The sequence below is a fragment of the Macaca fascicularis genome, chromosome 7 (assembly GCF_037993035.2).
Source record: "Macaca fascicularis isolate 582-1 chromosome 7, T2T-MFA8v1.1".
Taxonomy (NCBI): Eukaryota; Metazoa; Chordata; class Mammalia; order Primates; family Cercopithecidae; genus Macaca; species Macaca fascicularis.
This window is the reverse complement of record NC_088381.1, coordinates 34992481-35010033: the sequence shown is the minus strand read 5'-3', so window position 1 is coordinate 35010033 and position 17553 is coordinate 34992481. Positions and strand designations below refer to the sequence as shown.

The 17553-nt window shown below is 45.6% G+C and overlaps 1 protein-coding gene across 3 annotated transcripts in view; it reads right to left on the bottom strand.

The window, feature by feature from the left end:
- Positions 1 to 17553, bottom strand: part of LIPC (lipase C, hepatic type) — a 177068-nt gene that overhangs the window by 24309 nt on the left and 135206 nt on the right. For 2 of the 3 annotated variants that reach the window (XM_065547968.2, XM_005559650.5), the window contains exons 3-5: positions 7263 to 7447; positions 3827 to 4009; positions 3143 to 3260 (exon numbers count right to left, since the gene is read on the bottom strand). In XM_065547968.2, coding sequence (XP_065404040.1) covers positions 3143 to 3260; positions 3827 to 4009; positions 7263 to 7447 — 486 coding nt within the window. Of the gene's footprint in view, positions 1 to 3142; positions 3261 to 3826; positions 4010 to 7262; positions 7448 to 8399; positions 8884 to 17553 lie in introns of all 3 variants that reach the window. The other variant, XM_073995890.1, reaches the window with a different exon arrangement.

The window sequence follows — 17553 nt, the reverse complement described above, 5'->3', positions numbered from 1 at the left end:
ACATCGTGAAACCTCATCTCTAAAAAAAAAGAATACAAAAATTAGGTGGGTGTGGTGGCATGTGCCTGTCATTTCAGCTACTCAGGAGGCTGTGGCAGGAGGATTGCTTGAGCTCAGGAGTTTGAGATTGCAGTGAACCGTGATTACACCACAGTGACCCAGTCTCGGCAACAGAGGGAGATCCTATCTCAAAAAGAAAAAAAAGGAATAAGGTTATGAGGGAATGCTTGATTTTTTTTTGTTGTTGTTGTTTTTTGTTTTTTTTTTTTTTGAGATGGAGTGTCGCTCTGTTGCCCAGGCTGGAGTGCAGTGGCCGCATCTCAGCTCACTGCAAGCTCCGCCTCCCGGGTCTACGCCATTCTCCTGCCTCAGCCTCCCGAGTAGCTGGGACTACAGGCGCCCGCCACCTCACCCGGCTAGTTTTTTGTATTTTTTAGTAGAGACGGGGTTTCACCGTATTAGCCAGGCTGGTCTCGATCTCCTGACCTAGTGATCCACCCGTCTCGGCCTCCCAAAGTGCTGGGATTACAGGCTTGAGCCACCGCGCCCGGCTGGGAATGCTTGATTTACTTAAGCAAATCGATTTTGAGTACCTCTCAAGCTACTTTCAAGACCATCTGTTTGCATACAAAAAAAGCCAATATGCTCATTATAAGCAGTTCCAATCTACCTATCAAAGAATGAAATTTATTTGCCTGTATGTCATCAATAATTTCCCTAAACAAGCTGATTTTTCTCCTATAGTGTCATTTCATTAGAACGTCCAGAACAGCCACGGGACACCACTGTATGGGGTGAAAATGTTGTGTGCAAGTAGGGTAGCTCAAGCTCTGGGCCTCAAATGACAGATGTCTGTGCATGAAGTAAGGTGGCAGCTCCTGGCTGACTGTGGTTGGGGAGTATTTATGCACTCAAAGTTTTTGCCTGTCTTTCTTCCTCTGCCTTCTCTGGAGGACCCTCTGGTGTCCCACCCTAGCCTTGGCTTCCTTCCCTACTCGGGGGCAAAGGAATTGAGAGTAGGCTATGAGATCACCCGTTCTCCAGCTCTACCCACAGTGACAAATGAAAAATGTCCTTGGCCGGGCGCGGTGGCTCATGCCTGGTAATCCCAGCACAAGGCTGAGTCTGGCAGATCACCTGAGGTCAGGAGTTGGAGACCAATCTGGCCAACATAGCAAAACCCCGTTTCTACTAAAAATACAAAAATTAGCCGGGCGTGGTGGTGGGCATCTGTAGTCCCAGCTACTTGGGAAGCTGAGGTAGGAGAATCTCTTGAACCCGGGAGGTGGAGGCTGCAGTGAGTCAAGATCATGCCACTGCACTGTAGCCTGGGCAACAGAATCAGACAGAATCAGACTCTGTCTTAAAAAAAAAAAAAAAAAAAGAGAAAAAGAAAAATGTCCTGATATGATTTCTATTCCTTTCTTCATCAGGCTGATGACAAGATGGCAAGAGGGTGTTGAGCCTTCCTGCTGTCTCTGAGGTGGGTGGGACTTGCTGATACGCCTAATGTGACCCACAGCACCAGTTGGATGGAGAGGGTTCTGGGCCTCTGGGCCTGAGGCTGCCTCGCTGGGTGTGGACTCTGCCCTCTGGCCCTGCTTCTTCGGTGGGAGGGCTGCTCTCCCCAGGCTACTGTGGGTTAAATCCATAGGGGCCACACGCCCGTCTGTGACCAGGCTTCCCCAGTCACCAGCAAGATGAACAAAAAAGCATGAGGAAATGAGCTCTCATCATCACAAAAGTATTCCGTTTTAATGTCTGTCATTATCCCCATTCTTTCTCGTGTTAAAAGAAATTCTTTTATAAAGAAATGGTGATGGTAGATAGTAGCTGTTTGTAAACACGTCCTCATGGCCGGCTGTGGTGGCTCACACCTGAAATCCTAGCACTTTGGGAGGCTGAGATGGTGGATCACCTGAGGTCAGGAGTTCGAGACCAGCGTGACCAACATGGTGAAACCCCATCTCTACTAAAAATACAAAAAATTTAGCCAGGTATGGCTTAGCTACTTGGGAGATTAAGGCAGGAGAATCGCTTGAACCCGGGAGACAGAGGTTGCAGTGAGCCAAGATCGCGCCACTGCATTCCAGCCTGGTCAACAAGAGCGAAACTCTATCTCAAAAACAAAACAAAACAAAACAAAACAAAAAAAACAGTCCTCACTTGATAAAATATAAAATTGCAACAACTCTGTTATTCATCTAAAACGCTCTTTGTTTTGGCCTGTGAAATATTGTTTGAGCCTGCTGGGTCTTGAAGGATGAGTATGAGTTTGGGTGGGTGGGTGGTGGGCAAAGCAAGCAGTGCATGCAAAGGCCCAGAGGCACAACAGGCCATGGTGTGTTCGTGAAGTGGAGAAAAAACTTGTGTCGCTGAAGCCTAGAGCTATGGGAAGGGATCAGCAGGATGAGAGGCTGGGGCGCTCTGGGGCTTCCACACTGAGAAGGGCCTTGCCTGTGCCTCCTGGGTTTTTATACTTGTGGTAACAGTGGGCCTCAGACTTGGACTGGGGAACAGTTTGACCAGGTGTGTGGTTTTGGATCTCAATCCCTGTCAGTGTGAAGAGTGGGGCTGGTGTCACGGAAGTCTGGGAGGAAGGCCTTCCTTGCACATGTGCAGACCTTATTGGATATCTTGGGCCATTTCTGAGTGGGTATGAAGTTTGGGGTGAAGTTTTTGATGCAGAGCTCCCTCCCTCAACCCAAATGGGTCCCAGAATAAAACACACACGTTTCACAAATGTGGAACCGGAGGCACTAAAGTGGCTGATGAATGACAGCAAATTAAGGCTGTAATTCTTCACTCCTTAACTCGCCCAAATTGGACTTTGTAAATTATAGATTAAAAAATAAGACTCTTGCTAGAAAAGTCCATGTTTTAGTCCCATTTGGCACACCTACATGAGGCATTCATTTGAGGACAGGCAATAGGAATCGAGGCTGTAATTTGCTCTGAATTCTCTGGCACAGCAATCCATGACATTGGTCATGTTTGAGAGAATGTTACAAGTCCTCTCGTGAGCTCTGATCCCTTGCAGTAAGAGTTGGGGTGTTTTAATGATGCGCCTGTTGGAAAAGCAGGTCCTTGTTGGACGCCCCCATGCAGTGGAATCAGTGTGTGAGTTATTAGGCATGGTTACCTGTGATTCTCCCAATCTTGCGCGTTCCACCGATGGAACTGCCGGCAAATCCTGACACGTGTGCACCCAGGCTGTACCCAATTAGGTGAACATGGCTTCGAGAGAATTGAACAGATTCCTGGAAGACAGCAGCGGGATGGGGGCAGGAGAAGAGCTGCCTAGATGAAAGCCTTTTGCGGTCCAGTGTGTTGTGGCACCCACCCTGTTCTTCGTGGCTGCTCGGAAATGAGGTGCCTTATTCACACTCCAAACTGAAACTAGTCTGTCACCTGGCTGACTCTCCAGGGACTCAGGTACCTGTAACCTTGCCTGGTAGCTGCGGCCTCCTGCCTGCCTGTCTTCCACTGGACACTAATGCCCTACAGAAGTGATCCCACTCATTTGTATGGGGGCCTGATAGCTTACAGGGTGTGTTTGTATCCCTTAGCATATCCAAGGGGGTGAGCATAAGAGGAATAGTGGATGAGGAGAGGGGAGAAGATGGTTCTGCGAAATAGGGGTTCAAGGGAGGCATCTGAGAGAGACCTGGGGTCTGGCGTCAGTCCCGTGCCTTCTCATTCCCGTGAGCTGAGCATTAGTGCTTCTCCTGCTTGGACTGCTGTTGGAGACCAGCTTAATTCATTCACTCACAGAGGAAGGGAAAGGAGGGAAGGCAGGTGAAGGAAGGATGGGGCAGGTTGGTACCTCCAGCCACCGGAGAAGAGCCGCGACCTCCTTGCCCACGAGGCGGGTATTGCGGACAGCGATGGTGTAGTGGTGGTGGGCCAGGGTGATCCAGTCCACTAGCCCCACGTTCACTGGCTGGGCCGGCTGAGACTTCAGCGCGGCCACCATCTGCCAGATCCAGTTTTCTAGTAAGCCGTCCACCTGAGGAGGGCACAGAGGGAGGGTCACACTCGTTTCCTTTCTCCCCGCTCACCCTTCTTCCTTCTCCAGCTCTTGGATAATGCTGGCTCCTTCCCCACAAGAGGAAGGGCTTGCTACGAGGTTTCTCAGCCATGCATAGTTGACATTTTGGGCCAGAGAATTCCTTGTTGTGGGGGCTGTCCTGTGCATTGTACGATGTTTAGCATCATTCCTGGCCTTCACTAACTGGATGCCAGCAACACCCACCCACTGTTCCAGGTTTTGAAAACCAAAAATGTCTCCAGATTTTTCCCAACATTCCCCCCTCCGTAAATGATTATCTTAATGCTTTTCTACTTTGGGACTTTCTAAACCTTGAAACAGTGGAGAAATATGTGTAAATCAGGTCCTGGAAGCTGACCTGTCCCTTCGGGCCATTTGTATGCTTCCTCGTGCGTGAGGCTGCCCCACCTCACCCCTAAACCCACAGTGCTGGTTCTGCCCTGCAGACTACATGATGCTGGACTTAGCGGGATAGGCACTGTAAGTCTGACACAGTAGGAACTAAAAAATGTTTACAGATAATTGTTCTGTGTGTGTGCCTTGTTTGAGAACCAATTTGCAGGGCACTCCTAATGGTTTCACAGAGCAAAGACGCTTGTGCTGGGTCTTAAAGGATCCATAGGAGTCCAGTAAGAAGAATATGGGTGGGGGCTAGGCGAGGTGCCTCATGCTTGTAATCCTAGCACTTTGGGAGGCCAAGGCAGGGGGATTGCTTGAGCCTAGGAGCTTGAGACCAGCCTGGGGAACATGGTGAAACCCATCTCTACAAAAAATACAAAAGTTAGCCAGGCATGATGGTGCATGACTTTAGTCCCAGCTACTCCAGAGTCTGAGGTGGGAGGATGGCTTGAGCCTAGGAGGTTGAGTCTACAGTGAGCTGAGATCACACTGCCCTCCAGCCTGGGCGATAGAGTGAGACCCTATCTCAACAAAACAAAACAAAGAAACAAAAAGAATACTGGTGGGCAGGTGAATGTGGTAGTGGTGAGGTCTAGGGCATTCCGGGCAGAAGGAACAGTGCGTGCAGAGGCACAGAATTGTGAAAGGGCAGTGTGGTTTGTCAGGGGAGGGGAGAAAAGTTGGTGAGGTGAAGGATAGACAATAGGAGGTGAAGGCTTGACAATAGGGGGTGAAGCTGGAGAGCTCCACTGAGGGCCTGTCACGCCATTCCAGGGTAAGACACATTCCTTTACTAGATGTTTACCAAGTGCCTTCTATGTGCATGGAGCATCTTGGGTTCAAATCTAGGCTCTCCCAGTTACTAGCTGAGTAACCTTGGGCAAGTTATTTAACTTCTCTGTGACTCAGTTTCCTCACCTGGAAAATGGAGTTAATAATGCTCTCCTTCCAGGATTGTTATGAAGGAGAAATGCATTAATAGATCTAAAGCACTTAGAGCAGTGTCTGGAGCATAGTAAGGACTCAGCAAATGTTCGTTACTGCAGTTGTTGTTGTTATTAATATCAGTAGTAATAGGAGGAGGAGACATATAGTAGGTTGGACAGAATTTTGATAAGGAAGAGTGCATGTTGGTAAAAGGATCCTGGTAAGAGGCTCCTGTGGTCTTCATGTTGCCTTTATAAACAAGACTCATTCATTTGATCTTTAATTCAGTTAACAAACATTCTGGAGCACTGATTACATAATGGATACTGACCCACAGTAGTCAATGAGATGAGACTAGGACAGAATCCTTCCCAGGAAGAAGCTTACAGCTAGCAGAGCAGAGAAACACAGATAATTAGAAAGCCGAGCTGCAGAGCAGTGCTGGAGAGTGCTCAGGGCCGCACTGGAAGACCCACTGACACTGAATGCCCCTGCGGGAGTGCTGGGATGAAGGCAGCAATGGCTTGCAGGAGGACCTGTTTGGGACTGTGTCTTACAGGAAAAGAGGAGGAGAAAGAATGCTCTAGGCAGAGGGCACAGACTGAGCCAAGACCAAGAAGAGAGAAGGCAGGCGCATGGGGTGTGGAGGAAGCTATTAATACAAGCAGTTGGAAGTTGCTGGAACGTCATGTGGGAGGCAGGGAGAGGTGAGGGGAGGCAGGTGATGGAAGGGTTCATTTTGCCTTCCAGGGTAGGATAGATGGGGGTTTCGAGTACTTTTCAACTAGATGGCGGGGAAAGGTTTCTAAGTCATGAAACAGACACCAAAATCTCTGGAGGGTTCAAATTGTGAACTATGCTTGAAATCATGGGTGGGCTAGACACTGGGGAAGCAGGATTTCCTCTTGGCAACAAGTCCTCAGACGGTTTGACTTCACCTATTGCCAACAATATCCTTTCTCTCCTTCTTCCATAGTAATAGAATTTTTAGCATCACCAAAAGGCTACACTTTCTTTAAGAGCCTATACTTTTCAGCCACCTTTCCACTTAGATACGGTCAATGGATGTAACTGGGAGAATTTCACAGAGGCTCTGGGACACCTAAAAAACACTCTTTTATACCAAAAGCCATTGAATTGTGTACACTTTAAATGGATAAATGGTGTGCTTTGTAAATTATATCTCACTAAAGCTCTTGTAAAAACCTTGCTTTTGACCCCTTGGCATACATCTTTTACTACATTGTGCTTCCTGGAATAAAGATGTGATGGCTAGTGCTCTAGCTGCCATCTTGGACTATGAGGATGAGGGTCACACCCCAAGATGGCAGAACACTGAGCTGGAAGGAGCTGGGGCCTGGAGGACTTCATTGACCAAAGCCATCTAGCTGGTTTTTGGGTTACATTTATCTTTGGAATATTTTGTGAAATGAAAACAAATGTCTGTTTTCTTTGAACCACTGCTAATTTGAGTCTCTGTTATTTGCAGCTGAACTTAAACCTTGCTGATACAAAATTTCACTGGGAGTCCATTCTTCTGGCTTCCTATGTCCCCCCGTGTAACATGCAGATTCAAGAAGGAGGCTTCCCCCTGCATGGGCTGCAATCCTTTGTGGGCCCCAATGGGCTGTGTGACCTCTTTGAGCCACATTCTATCTGAAACATGGAGATAATTATATTTTCTCACCCTGCTTACTCATGGAATTGAGATAATCAATGAGCTAATGCGTGGGGAAGCACCTGGAAAATTAGAACATGCTTTATAAACATTATGCATGGAGTTGTTATCACCAGCTCCCTATCTTTTTATGAACATTGAATGCACTAGAAAGAAAAAAAGAAAATGTGAAATCGGAGAGAAAAAAGGCACGTCAGCATTTCCTACCGACCACCCGTGGATTATCATCACCAGAGGCCGGGAGGAGTTGAAGCCGCACTCCTGTAACGTGTCCAGATGATTGATTCGAATCTGACAGCCCTGATTGGTTTCTCCAAAGAGCAGGAATCTGGTCTTCGTCTCATGCAGCGTTTTGTTTGTTTCAACAGCTTGAGCTCTTCTTCCAAATGGCTCTGGAATATAAGATTGGGGATGGTGCTTAGCCTGGCATCTGCTCCACCTGCAGCCCTCCGTCTTCTCAAAGGCTGCTTCTACAAGCACAAGCCAAAGAGGTTACTGGGAGATGCTGGAGATCAGAATGAGCCACAACTTTGGGGAGCCCCAAAGGCTGTTTCCAGTGGAATGGCCAAGTGATGGAGGGTGGCCTAGGAGGACCCTAGGACTCCTAGGAGGAGATTGAGATCACCGGATCCTCTATCCTGCATCCCAGTGACCAGCCAATCAGGCACTAGAGTCACCCTCTAGGTCATGAGGAATATAGGCAAGGCAGTTTTGGAGGCTCGGTGGATAAGCACCTCACCCCAAATCACACTGCCAAAAACTGATAGAGATGGGATTTGAACCTAGGTATTGCGGTCTCCAATTTCACCCCTACATCCCTACCTAGGGAGACAGTGAATAGAGCATCTTAGTTGGGTGACACTATGTATTAGCTCCTGTGGCTCAACTTATCCTCACGTGCAGACACATTATATCAGGTAAGCCTTGCAGGGACAAGGTACAGGGGTGAGGGTGGGGTGGGGTTGGGGGAATCGCAGAGGGAGTAGTGGAAGCTGCTTGAGGGAGGGTGTGGCATTCAGGGAGGAATTTTGAGGGAATGTGATGTCGAAAGATGATTGAGTGTATGTGTGTGTTTTGTTGCAGGGGTCGGGGGTGGCTGAGGGAGCAACACGAATCAAGGCTCAGAGGCACGCAATCTTGCATGCATAAAGAGGCAGGAGACAAGGCCAGGCAGGCCAGAGCAAGGAGGGTCCTGGGATGCTGAAGAGTCGGGGCTTCACGCTCCAGATGCCAGGCTGCTGCTAAAGAGTTTGCAGCAGAAAAGAGTAGAGGAATATCCATTCGGAGACTTTCCAAGGCCGTGGGAGGTGGAAAAGGAGAGGAAGATTGTTTTTAAGATCTCACCTTCTGTTGTTTGACTGAAGGGCCTTCCAGCCTCTCTTCTGGGGGATCCTCACCATGACCATGAGCCACTTTGGAGTGGGGGTGGGTGGCCATCCAACTCTGCTAGGCACCCTGACAACTGTCCTGTCTCTGTGGTGGACCAGAGAAGGACACCTCTATGAAGAGGCCTGGTAGAGCCTGAGGAGGTGGCGCGTTTCCATGGCGTGGCATGTCAAGATGAGCGCATCTTTTCTGCCAAGATTAGGAATCAGGCCAAGAGCTGGGAGAGGAAGCTCTCATCCCTTCCTTCTGGTAGAAGGTGGGCTCCTCTGTGGCTGAGGAGCAGACAGAAGGCCATTCTGACCTTTTTGGTCAGTGAACTCAATTCAGCCCAATTACTAAGGACCCTGATCATTCTTTCTGAGCATAAAATCATTCAGGCTTCTCGAATAATATGTCTTGGGCTTTTGGTTTCAGGGGACAGCAGGACCAAGAGATGATGAACCTACAAAGTGCAAGGGGAGGTGTTAATGAAACCAATTTTCCTACCCGAAGGGTATTAACTCAAAAGGTTATTAATTCTCAGCAAAGGGCAATGATTTTTCACTATGATGACAGAATGAAATGCATCATATTTTATTAAAAGGAGATGTGAACAGGAATTTGAATAAGTTTTCTGAGATAATGAAGAAAATTTCTGCCTCCCTGTTTGGCTTTTCTGAGCTTATAGAGGGTCTCAGCTTGTCCTCACTCCTGGAAGCCTGCTTCCAACCTAGCCTCCTGGTTTCACTGGGTGCCCTCCTGATTGTCTAAGTCAGAAGCCGGGGTGTCACCTTGCACTGCTATGCCAGCCTCTCCATCAGTCCAAAGCTTCAGGCTTCCTAAATATCCCTAGAATCCTGTGCCTTAGTTCCCGTGCACACTGTATCTTGCTTGGTTTATTGCGGCAGCCTCCTAACTGGTCTCTCTCTGTTTGGTCTCTCCGTCCTCCTGTACACAGCGGCTCAAATAGTCTAGAACAGAAATGACTATACCTGTTAGTGACTTTCAGCTTCATGGTATTGCAGCCAAGGCCACCACCTGAATGATGATCCCTCATCCCCCACCTCCTCCTCTCTTTTCGTTCTCCTGCTACCAGCAGTTCTCAAATGCCCTTTTGGATGCCAGTACCTTTGCACTTCACCTCCTGCTCTTCTCTGCTGCTCCATTCATTAAAATGGAACTGAGACGTCACAGCCTCCAGGAAGCCTTCTCATCTAGTCAGAGATGATTACTCCTTCTTGCTCTCAGCACCGTACTGCCTCCCTGATCCTAACGCACTTGCCCTGCCGCTGGGTGATTTATTTATCCAGGTGTGTTCTTCCTTCGCCTGTCAGTGAACTCATGGACAGTAGCACTGGGCACAATGGTGGGTACTCAGTAAATGTTAGTGAGCGGTGAGGTGTCCTGCCAGATCCAGATCTCAGATCAAAGGCTGGCACCCAATCTTCAGCCATTTATACATTGGACCTAACATAGCTCATTTTCTTTTATTAAGAGACTGAAACACTACACCTTTCTTCGTTTTAGGATACTCTACACTTTTCTTCGATTTAGCTGCCTCAAATGTTAAGAGGATCATATGAAAATAAAATGGGGATAAAAATAGTGCCTATCTTATGAGGTTGTTATGAGGATTAAACAAGATATTTGTAAAGAGCTCAGAACAATGCCTGACATGTAGTTAGCACCTAGAGAAGAGAGTGTTGTTAGAATAAGTACCAATTGGAGCATCTAGCATCTTGCATTTCTGATCAGTGAAATTCACCCCAGTTGTCCTCGTAGGACCAATTCTGTCTTGTGTATATTTACTCTGGATTTAGCTGTGAGATAAGCTCCAGCCCAGGTGGCTGAGGCTTCGAGGCTGTTGAGGAGACACGACGGAAAAGAGCTGTCCCATGGAAAGCCCTGCAAATAACTGGACTGAACAGGGCCCTCTCTTTTCTCCCTTCCTGGGGGCTTTAGCTCTCTTTAATGTGTGTATGAGCGAGGAAGTTGTGCAGACTGTATAGAGGTGTGTGCTCATTCATTTATTCACTTCCTCAACAGACACTTATTAAGCATGTATTATGCCCCAGGCCCTGGCTAGGTATTGGTTGGAGGCAAAGAGAGCATGTGGCTCCTGTCTTTCAGGAGTCCCCGGCCCCATGGGGGAAGGGGGTGCAAGCATGAAAACCAACTATTAAAAGTGGTTGCTGTGTTGCAGCAGAGGAATGCCCTGAGTAGGGGCTTTAGGGAAGAGGTCAAGAGAAGATAAAGCATCAGTCAGGTCTAGACGGATGAAAGATTCTTTAAGAGCTCATATCCACAAGCAATTGTTAAATAAAGTGGGGCTCTGGTTCCTATACAAATAAGATTGGGTGGACGACATGAGAGTTGAAGGGCTGTTGTGGAGAAGGTAGACTAGAATTATTTTGTGCAACTTCAAGAGTTAGAAACAAACAAAATCAATGGGTGGGCATGACATGGAAGAACATTTTTAACTTGAAGTAGTCGGCAAAAATTCATAGTTGAAGAACTTAGGACAAAGAGAAAGTAAGGGCAGTAACACAATAAAGATAGAAAGGTTAATATTAACACCCAAACATGTACACTATGTGATATTATAAGGCTGCTGAAGATGGGCCACAGATTTTTTTCTGAGCTTCCTGTTGACTGTATCAAAGAGGGAAGCAGGGTCAGTTATAGCATTCCTGGTGGCCAGGTACTCACACTTTCTTGGTCCTGAAACCCAAGATGGTTTCCCTATGTGTTATGGAAAAAGGAGGTTACCAAATATATAGCAGCAAGTTTTATGTGGTTAACTCTGAGAGCCCTGTAATCTTCAGTGAAACAGTAGCCACAGCACCAAATAGCATTTAAGTCACAGCAAGCCTATGAGAGATTCTTCACTATAATTGAGCAGCAGTCCCTATGACTGGGGGAGGCAGGGGCCACTTCAAGTCACACTGAGGGGTGGAAGGAATAGAGCCCTGAAGCCCAAGGGTCTGAGCCTCCATGAGAGCAGAGTCTGTTGCTTAATCCCAGAACACTTAGAACACTTGGGCATCCTAAGGGAAGCCCGTGTCTTCAAGGACTCACTGCTGTGCCCATCCTCATACCTTTACTGCAGTTTCTTCCCACAGCTTTAGCTTTGCACGTCACCAGCTTTTAACCGGGCATCTTTGCCTGGGTACTCTTTGGGCACTATAGACTCAGCAAGGCCAAGCTAAATGTATTTTCCTTCCTCCCAACCCATTCTTCTTCCTTTCTTCCTATGTTTCCTATTGTGGTTCATAACATCATCATTCATCTCTGTGCCCAAGCTAGAAAGCTTAGAGCTCACGCCCTCTCTTGCCTCTCTACTAGGTCACCAAATACTGAGGACTCAGCCTCAGAATTATCTTCTTTCTCTGCCCAGTGGCCTAGTCTAGGTCCTTAGCCTTTTTTTTTCCCTTCAAATTATAGTGTTGCCATAGACTTTTAACTGTTTCATATTTTATTTTGCTTTTTGTAGAATTAAGGGATGCTCATTGTATATATGCTGAAAATATATTTCAGTATAATTTGAAAAATGCTGAAAAAATAAAGAATATTATTTTTAGAAAAAAACCACAAGTAACATTTGGAGTATATCTTCATAATCTTTTCTTACGGAGATATTTGTTCCATAGATATTTATTTGCAGTGTGTATTATTGAGATCATGTTACATAAATGGTTTTAAATCCTTCTTCACTTACCATTATCATTTTCTCATAGCATCAAAATTCTTCAAAACATACTTGGAAAAAGTGCCATAATGTATTTGCTTATTCCACTATTGTTGAAAACTTATGCCGTTTCAAGGTTTTCTTTGCCCTATTATAAACAAGTATCTGATGATAATCTTTATGTATAAATATTTGTCTGAATCTATTAGTATTTTCTTTTTTCTTTTTTTTGAGACGGAGTCTCGCTCTGTCGCCCAGGCTGGAGTGCAGTGGCGCAATCTTGGTTCACTGCAAGCTCCGCCCCCCCAGGTTCAGGCCATTCTCCTGCCTCAGCCTCCGGTGTAGCTGGGACTACAGACGCCCGCAACCACGCCCGGCTAATTTTTTAGTAGAGACGGGGTTTCACCGTGTTAGCCAGGATGGTCTCGATCTCCTGACCTCGTGATCCACCCGTCTCGGCCTCCCAAAGTGCTGGGATTACAGGCTTGAGCCACCGTGCCCAGCCTCTATTAGTATTTTCTTAGAATAGTTTCCTAGAAGTAGAATCAGTTCCTTACGTATAATCCTATTTATATCTCTTTATATATACATATATATTCAAATTGATCTTCAGCATTTTTAAAAGCTAATATATATTGAATGCTTTCTCTGTGCCAGGCACTTTTCCAAAAGTCTTATTTGTATTGACTCATTTAAACCTGGCAACTCTAAGATAAGCTGTGAGGAAAGGATATGCTTTAGTTATGAGTGAAGAAATTGGTTCCATATTGGATGAGCTAGAAGCAGCACATTCTCCAAGCATATCTTCTGAAATTGGAACTTTTCTCATGTCTTCAGAAGAGATAAAGTCATGCCAATGATAAGAATCTGGGGATAATACTGTGGTTTTAGAAGGGGGAATATTAAATTGAGGTAAGTGATCAAATCCACCAAGGGATTCAGCCCCCGTATCCAGGAAAAGGAGTTGATGGACTAGGGAGGCTTGGGGTTGTCCTCTGTATGACAGTAAGTTCCTAGATCAGCAAAACAATCCTTAAAATTAGTCAGAAGGAGAAGCTGGGTCCAGCCATTACATTTCTAATATTATTTCTTGCAGCAAGTGATTTTTCTATTCCTAGTCAACTCCTAGGTTTGAGGGCTCCTGATATTCCATAGAAGAAGAAATTACTTCATTTTCTTTTGGGTAAGGACATCAACAGATGGGTGACTGCAGGCAACTGAGGTGGGCCACCTTCCATGGGAGAGAACCAGGGATTCTACCATAGGAGGCCTGATTGGAGTCAGGATCTGCCTCCCGCCCATGATGCCTGAGCTAGAGGCTGTTGCTCAGCTCAGTGTTTGTTGAGCCCTTTCCATGTATTGGCTGGTGCTGGGCACACAAGTGCATAAGAAATAAGCCTCCGATATTGCTATGCCCCTCACAAGGTTTTTCGTACAACATGCATTATTTAATTTGCTAATGTGTGTGTGGGCTTTTGCTTTGTAAACATCCACTGCTGAAAATATTCCCAGACCTGGCAAGGGTCCTCTGGAAGACCAAAATTTCATGATTGCCCTGAAAACCCTCTAGGCCATGTACTCCGCTCAGGATGGAACAATCCTATGTGATAAATGTAGCCACAGCTCTGTCCCTGGCTGCTGTGGTCAGGCCAATGATTTGTAGCTGGGCAATGTTGGTGGAATGTGCCCATGACCTCGAATAAATAAAACTGCCATGAACATTTGAATGTTTATGTGGACATATGTTTCCATTTCTCTTGAGTAAACACTTAAGCTTGGAGTTTACTGGGTCCTATTTACTGGGTCCTATAGTAAGTGTATATTTGCCTTTAAAGAGCTTGTCAAACTGTTTTCCAAAGTAAGTATTTTTTGTTCTCACCAGCAATCTATGAGGAGTTCTACCGGATTTTGTCAGTCTTTTTAATTTTAGCCATTCTAGAGGGAGAGAAGTGATATTCTGTTGTGTTTTAAATTTGCATTTTTCCCATGACTAATGATGTTAAGCACCTTTTCTTGTACATATGTGCCCTTTGTGTGTCTTCTTTTAAGGATATCTGTTCAATTCTCTTACCCTACCTTGAACCTACACAGGGTGGAATGTGCCCGTGACCTCGGAATTTCTTGCATGATGGAAAGATGGAAACATTCGTGTGGGAATTTAGTCACTGCTGGACCTTTCGGATTCAGCTCCTAGCTGTTGCTGACCTTTGTTTGGAGATAAGCAGATTCCGCCCAAGGCCATGGTGAGGAATGTTTCTCCCACTCCCGCCATCTTGAATTTTGCCCTGACCTGGACACTCTACCCTCTCATTTACTTATTTTCTTGAAAATAATCTGTGTCTCAATTTCTGAATGTGCACAATAGTTACTAATCTTTGTATTTTACTTCACCTCTTATGACACCCTAGCATCACTTCACTATAATATTGAACCTCAATTACCCAAGGTATAAATCACTCCTAAGGAGTGAATGAGGTGCTTTGTAAAGCCATGGTAATTTTTCAGGTTATTAAGATATTGTTTTGAACTCTGAAGAGATTCCTAAGTTTGTCTCAAGTGGGTTTCTTTTCTAGCTATTCTTTACAAATAGCTTTAGGTTCTAAGGCTGCCGAAATTAATTTATTACCTTTTGGAGGTTGCCATCTTCCCACCATTTTTTGCATTCTTGTTTTACCTGTTCTTTGTCGTTACAGTTGCTCTTTATCATTTTTGTTGTCAAATAAGAAAATGAGATACGGGATGGAAGGAAAGCTATTTTCATGTTTGATTTATTCTGTTTTTTTTTTTTTTTTTTTTTTTTTTAAGTCCATTTTGGCGCCATGCTACTGTAGCCTGAGGTCACAATTTCTTCTTTTGTGGATCCCAGGGAACAAAGTAACTAGAGTCTTTTTTCTTGCCAAAAAGTTTTTTTCTTCTAAACTTTTCTCTTAAATTCTCTTAAATTCTACTGCACTTCTGGCTAGAATCAGAATGATTTTTTTCTTTTAAGAAATCTGTTTATGAAAGAGTATGCCGTTCAGAAAGGCTTTCCATTTGTGCTGGGATCCTCTCTGGGGAAAGTGGGGCTTACTTCCCTAAAGTCCTTCCGAGGTCATGGGCACATTCCACCCTGTGTAGGTTCAAGGTAGGGTGAGAGAATTGAACAGATATCCTTGAAAGAAGGTACACAAAGGGCACATATGTACAAGAAAAGGTGCTTAACATCATTAGTCATGGGAAAAATGCAAATTTAAAACACAACAGAATATCACTTCTCTCCCTCTAGAATGGCTAAAATTAAAAAGACTGACAAAATCCGGTAGAACTCCTCATAGATTGCTGATGAGAACAAAAAATACTTACTTTGGAAAACAGTTTGACAAGTTCTTTAAAGGCAAATATACACTTACTATAGGACCCAATAAACTCCAAGCTTAAGTGTTTACTCAAGAGAAATGGAAACATATGTCCACATAAAAATTCAAATGTTCATGGCAGTTTTATTCATAATAACCCCAAACCTGAAACAACCCAAACATCTATCAACTGATAAATGGATAAACAAATTGTGGCATATCCATCCAATGGAATACTACTCAGCAGGAAAAAGGAATGAAGTGCTGACACATGCAAGAACGTGGATACATCTAAAATGCATAAAGCTAAGTGAAGGAAGCTAGATTTAAAAGGTTACAAATTGTGTGATTCCATTTATAGGACATTCTGGAAAAGCAAAACTATTATGATTGAGAGCAGATCAGTGATTTCCTGGGCCCAGGGAATGGGGTGGGGATTAACTAGGAAAGGGCAAAAGGGAATCTCTAAAGAGAGATGGAAATATCCTACATCTTGATGATCATGGTTACTCAAGCACACATTTAAAATGATTGTTGGAATAATGCACTGTAGTTAAGCAATAATGTGGTTTCTCCACATTGTCCTGGATCCAGGACGAGCAGCATAGGCCGCACAGCAGGCCTTCTGTGGTAGTTACTTGTACAAGTCAGGGCTGGGCCTGGCTGCTCCTGGTTTGCAGGCCCGAGAGGATAGGCTGTTTCTGAGTTTTCTGAAGGTTGGGGTCAATTGTCAGAGATAGCTTCAGGACTGACTTTGAACCAAAAGACCGGGTCAGGGAGGGAGCTAGCCCTCGTGGAGCAGGGTGTCAGGGAGACTTGGCAGGTCCCGAAGGTCTTCCCTGGTTCCTTCAAGCTGGGGATGGCCAAGGGTTCCCTGGGGACTACCCTGTGGAGGCAAAGTTGTCCAGCAAGAGGGTTAGAAACACAAGGGGCCTGGAGATCATGCAGCATCACTGCACCCAACCTGCATTTCAAACAACCTTACTTATTGAGGAACAATTCATTTTCCTTCACTTATCAAACAAGCATATAGATAACCCCACCCATCTACACTTCTAGTTCTCTGGAGAGAATCGGTTTTACCACAGCAAGTGGAGAGAATTCCACAGGGAAGCAAACCAAGTCAATATTCAGTTGTCCCGTGCGATATCATCTTTTACAATGTGTTGGAAAATAGCTGGGTGATGCCCTTCTCTGACTCCAACCACTGCTCCCTAAGGATCAGGAACCTTTTATTGGTAGTGATGGTCTAATCTGCCTTCATTATGTCACAGATGAAGAAGCTGGGACCCAGAAAGGCCAGCTGACATGCCCCAAACCATGCATCTAGGTAGCAGCTGAAGCAGAAACACTGGATTTTCCTGACATTCAAGCCGGCATCTTTCTACTGTGCTGGAGGACAGAGGTTCCGACCCTCTTCCCTGCCATGTTCTAGGACTCTTCCTGTCTCTGTAAAACTCAGAGGGCTTACATTCCATGCCTCATAAAGGCCGATGCCTCCAAGTAAGGCCCCTGGTCGGCACAAGAGTAAACAGGTCTTGAATCAGAGAAGACAGTGGACTGGGTCTTGAATCACAGAAGACCGTGGACTGGGGCATCCTCTTGTCTATGGGAAATACCTCCAAACAATTGGGGTGACCAGGGTAATAAAAACAAAGAGTCCCATGACCTTCACCTTTCAAACACCTGGCAGAGCTGCTGTCTGCTGGTCTCATTCTCAGACTAGACTTTTTTTCTTTCCCTTCCAGAGGTAACTCTAGGAGAATCCTTACCCGGCTAAGGGGGCTGTGATGCTGGCATCTGAACACAGTTAGGCCAGGGAGGCTCCCCAGGAGCTGGACAATCACAGGCCCTTCAACTGCTGTTGCCATGAGAGATCGTGGCTTATAGTCAAGTTGCCAAGTGCTGTTTTGATTGGCAAATTAATCCCATTGTGTTCTTGTTCCAAAACTTTATTTGATGTATCATGACTATCTAGCTCCTGGCTTTGGACTTCATTTGACCTTCTCCTTCATTCCTGTATCAGCCATAACTACACAATTGCCAAGTGACGCTTACAAGGAATAGAAGGAGGGGTGGGGGCAGAGGACCTTTGACATCACAGTCAAGG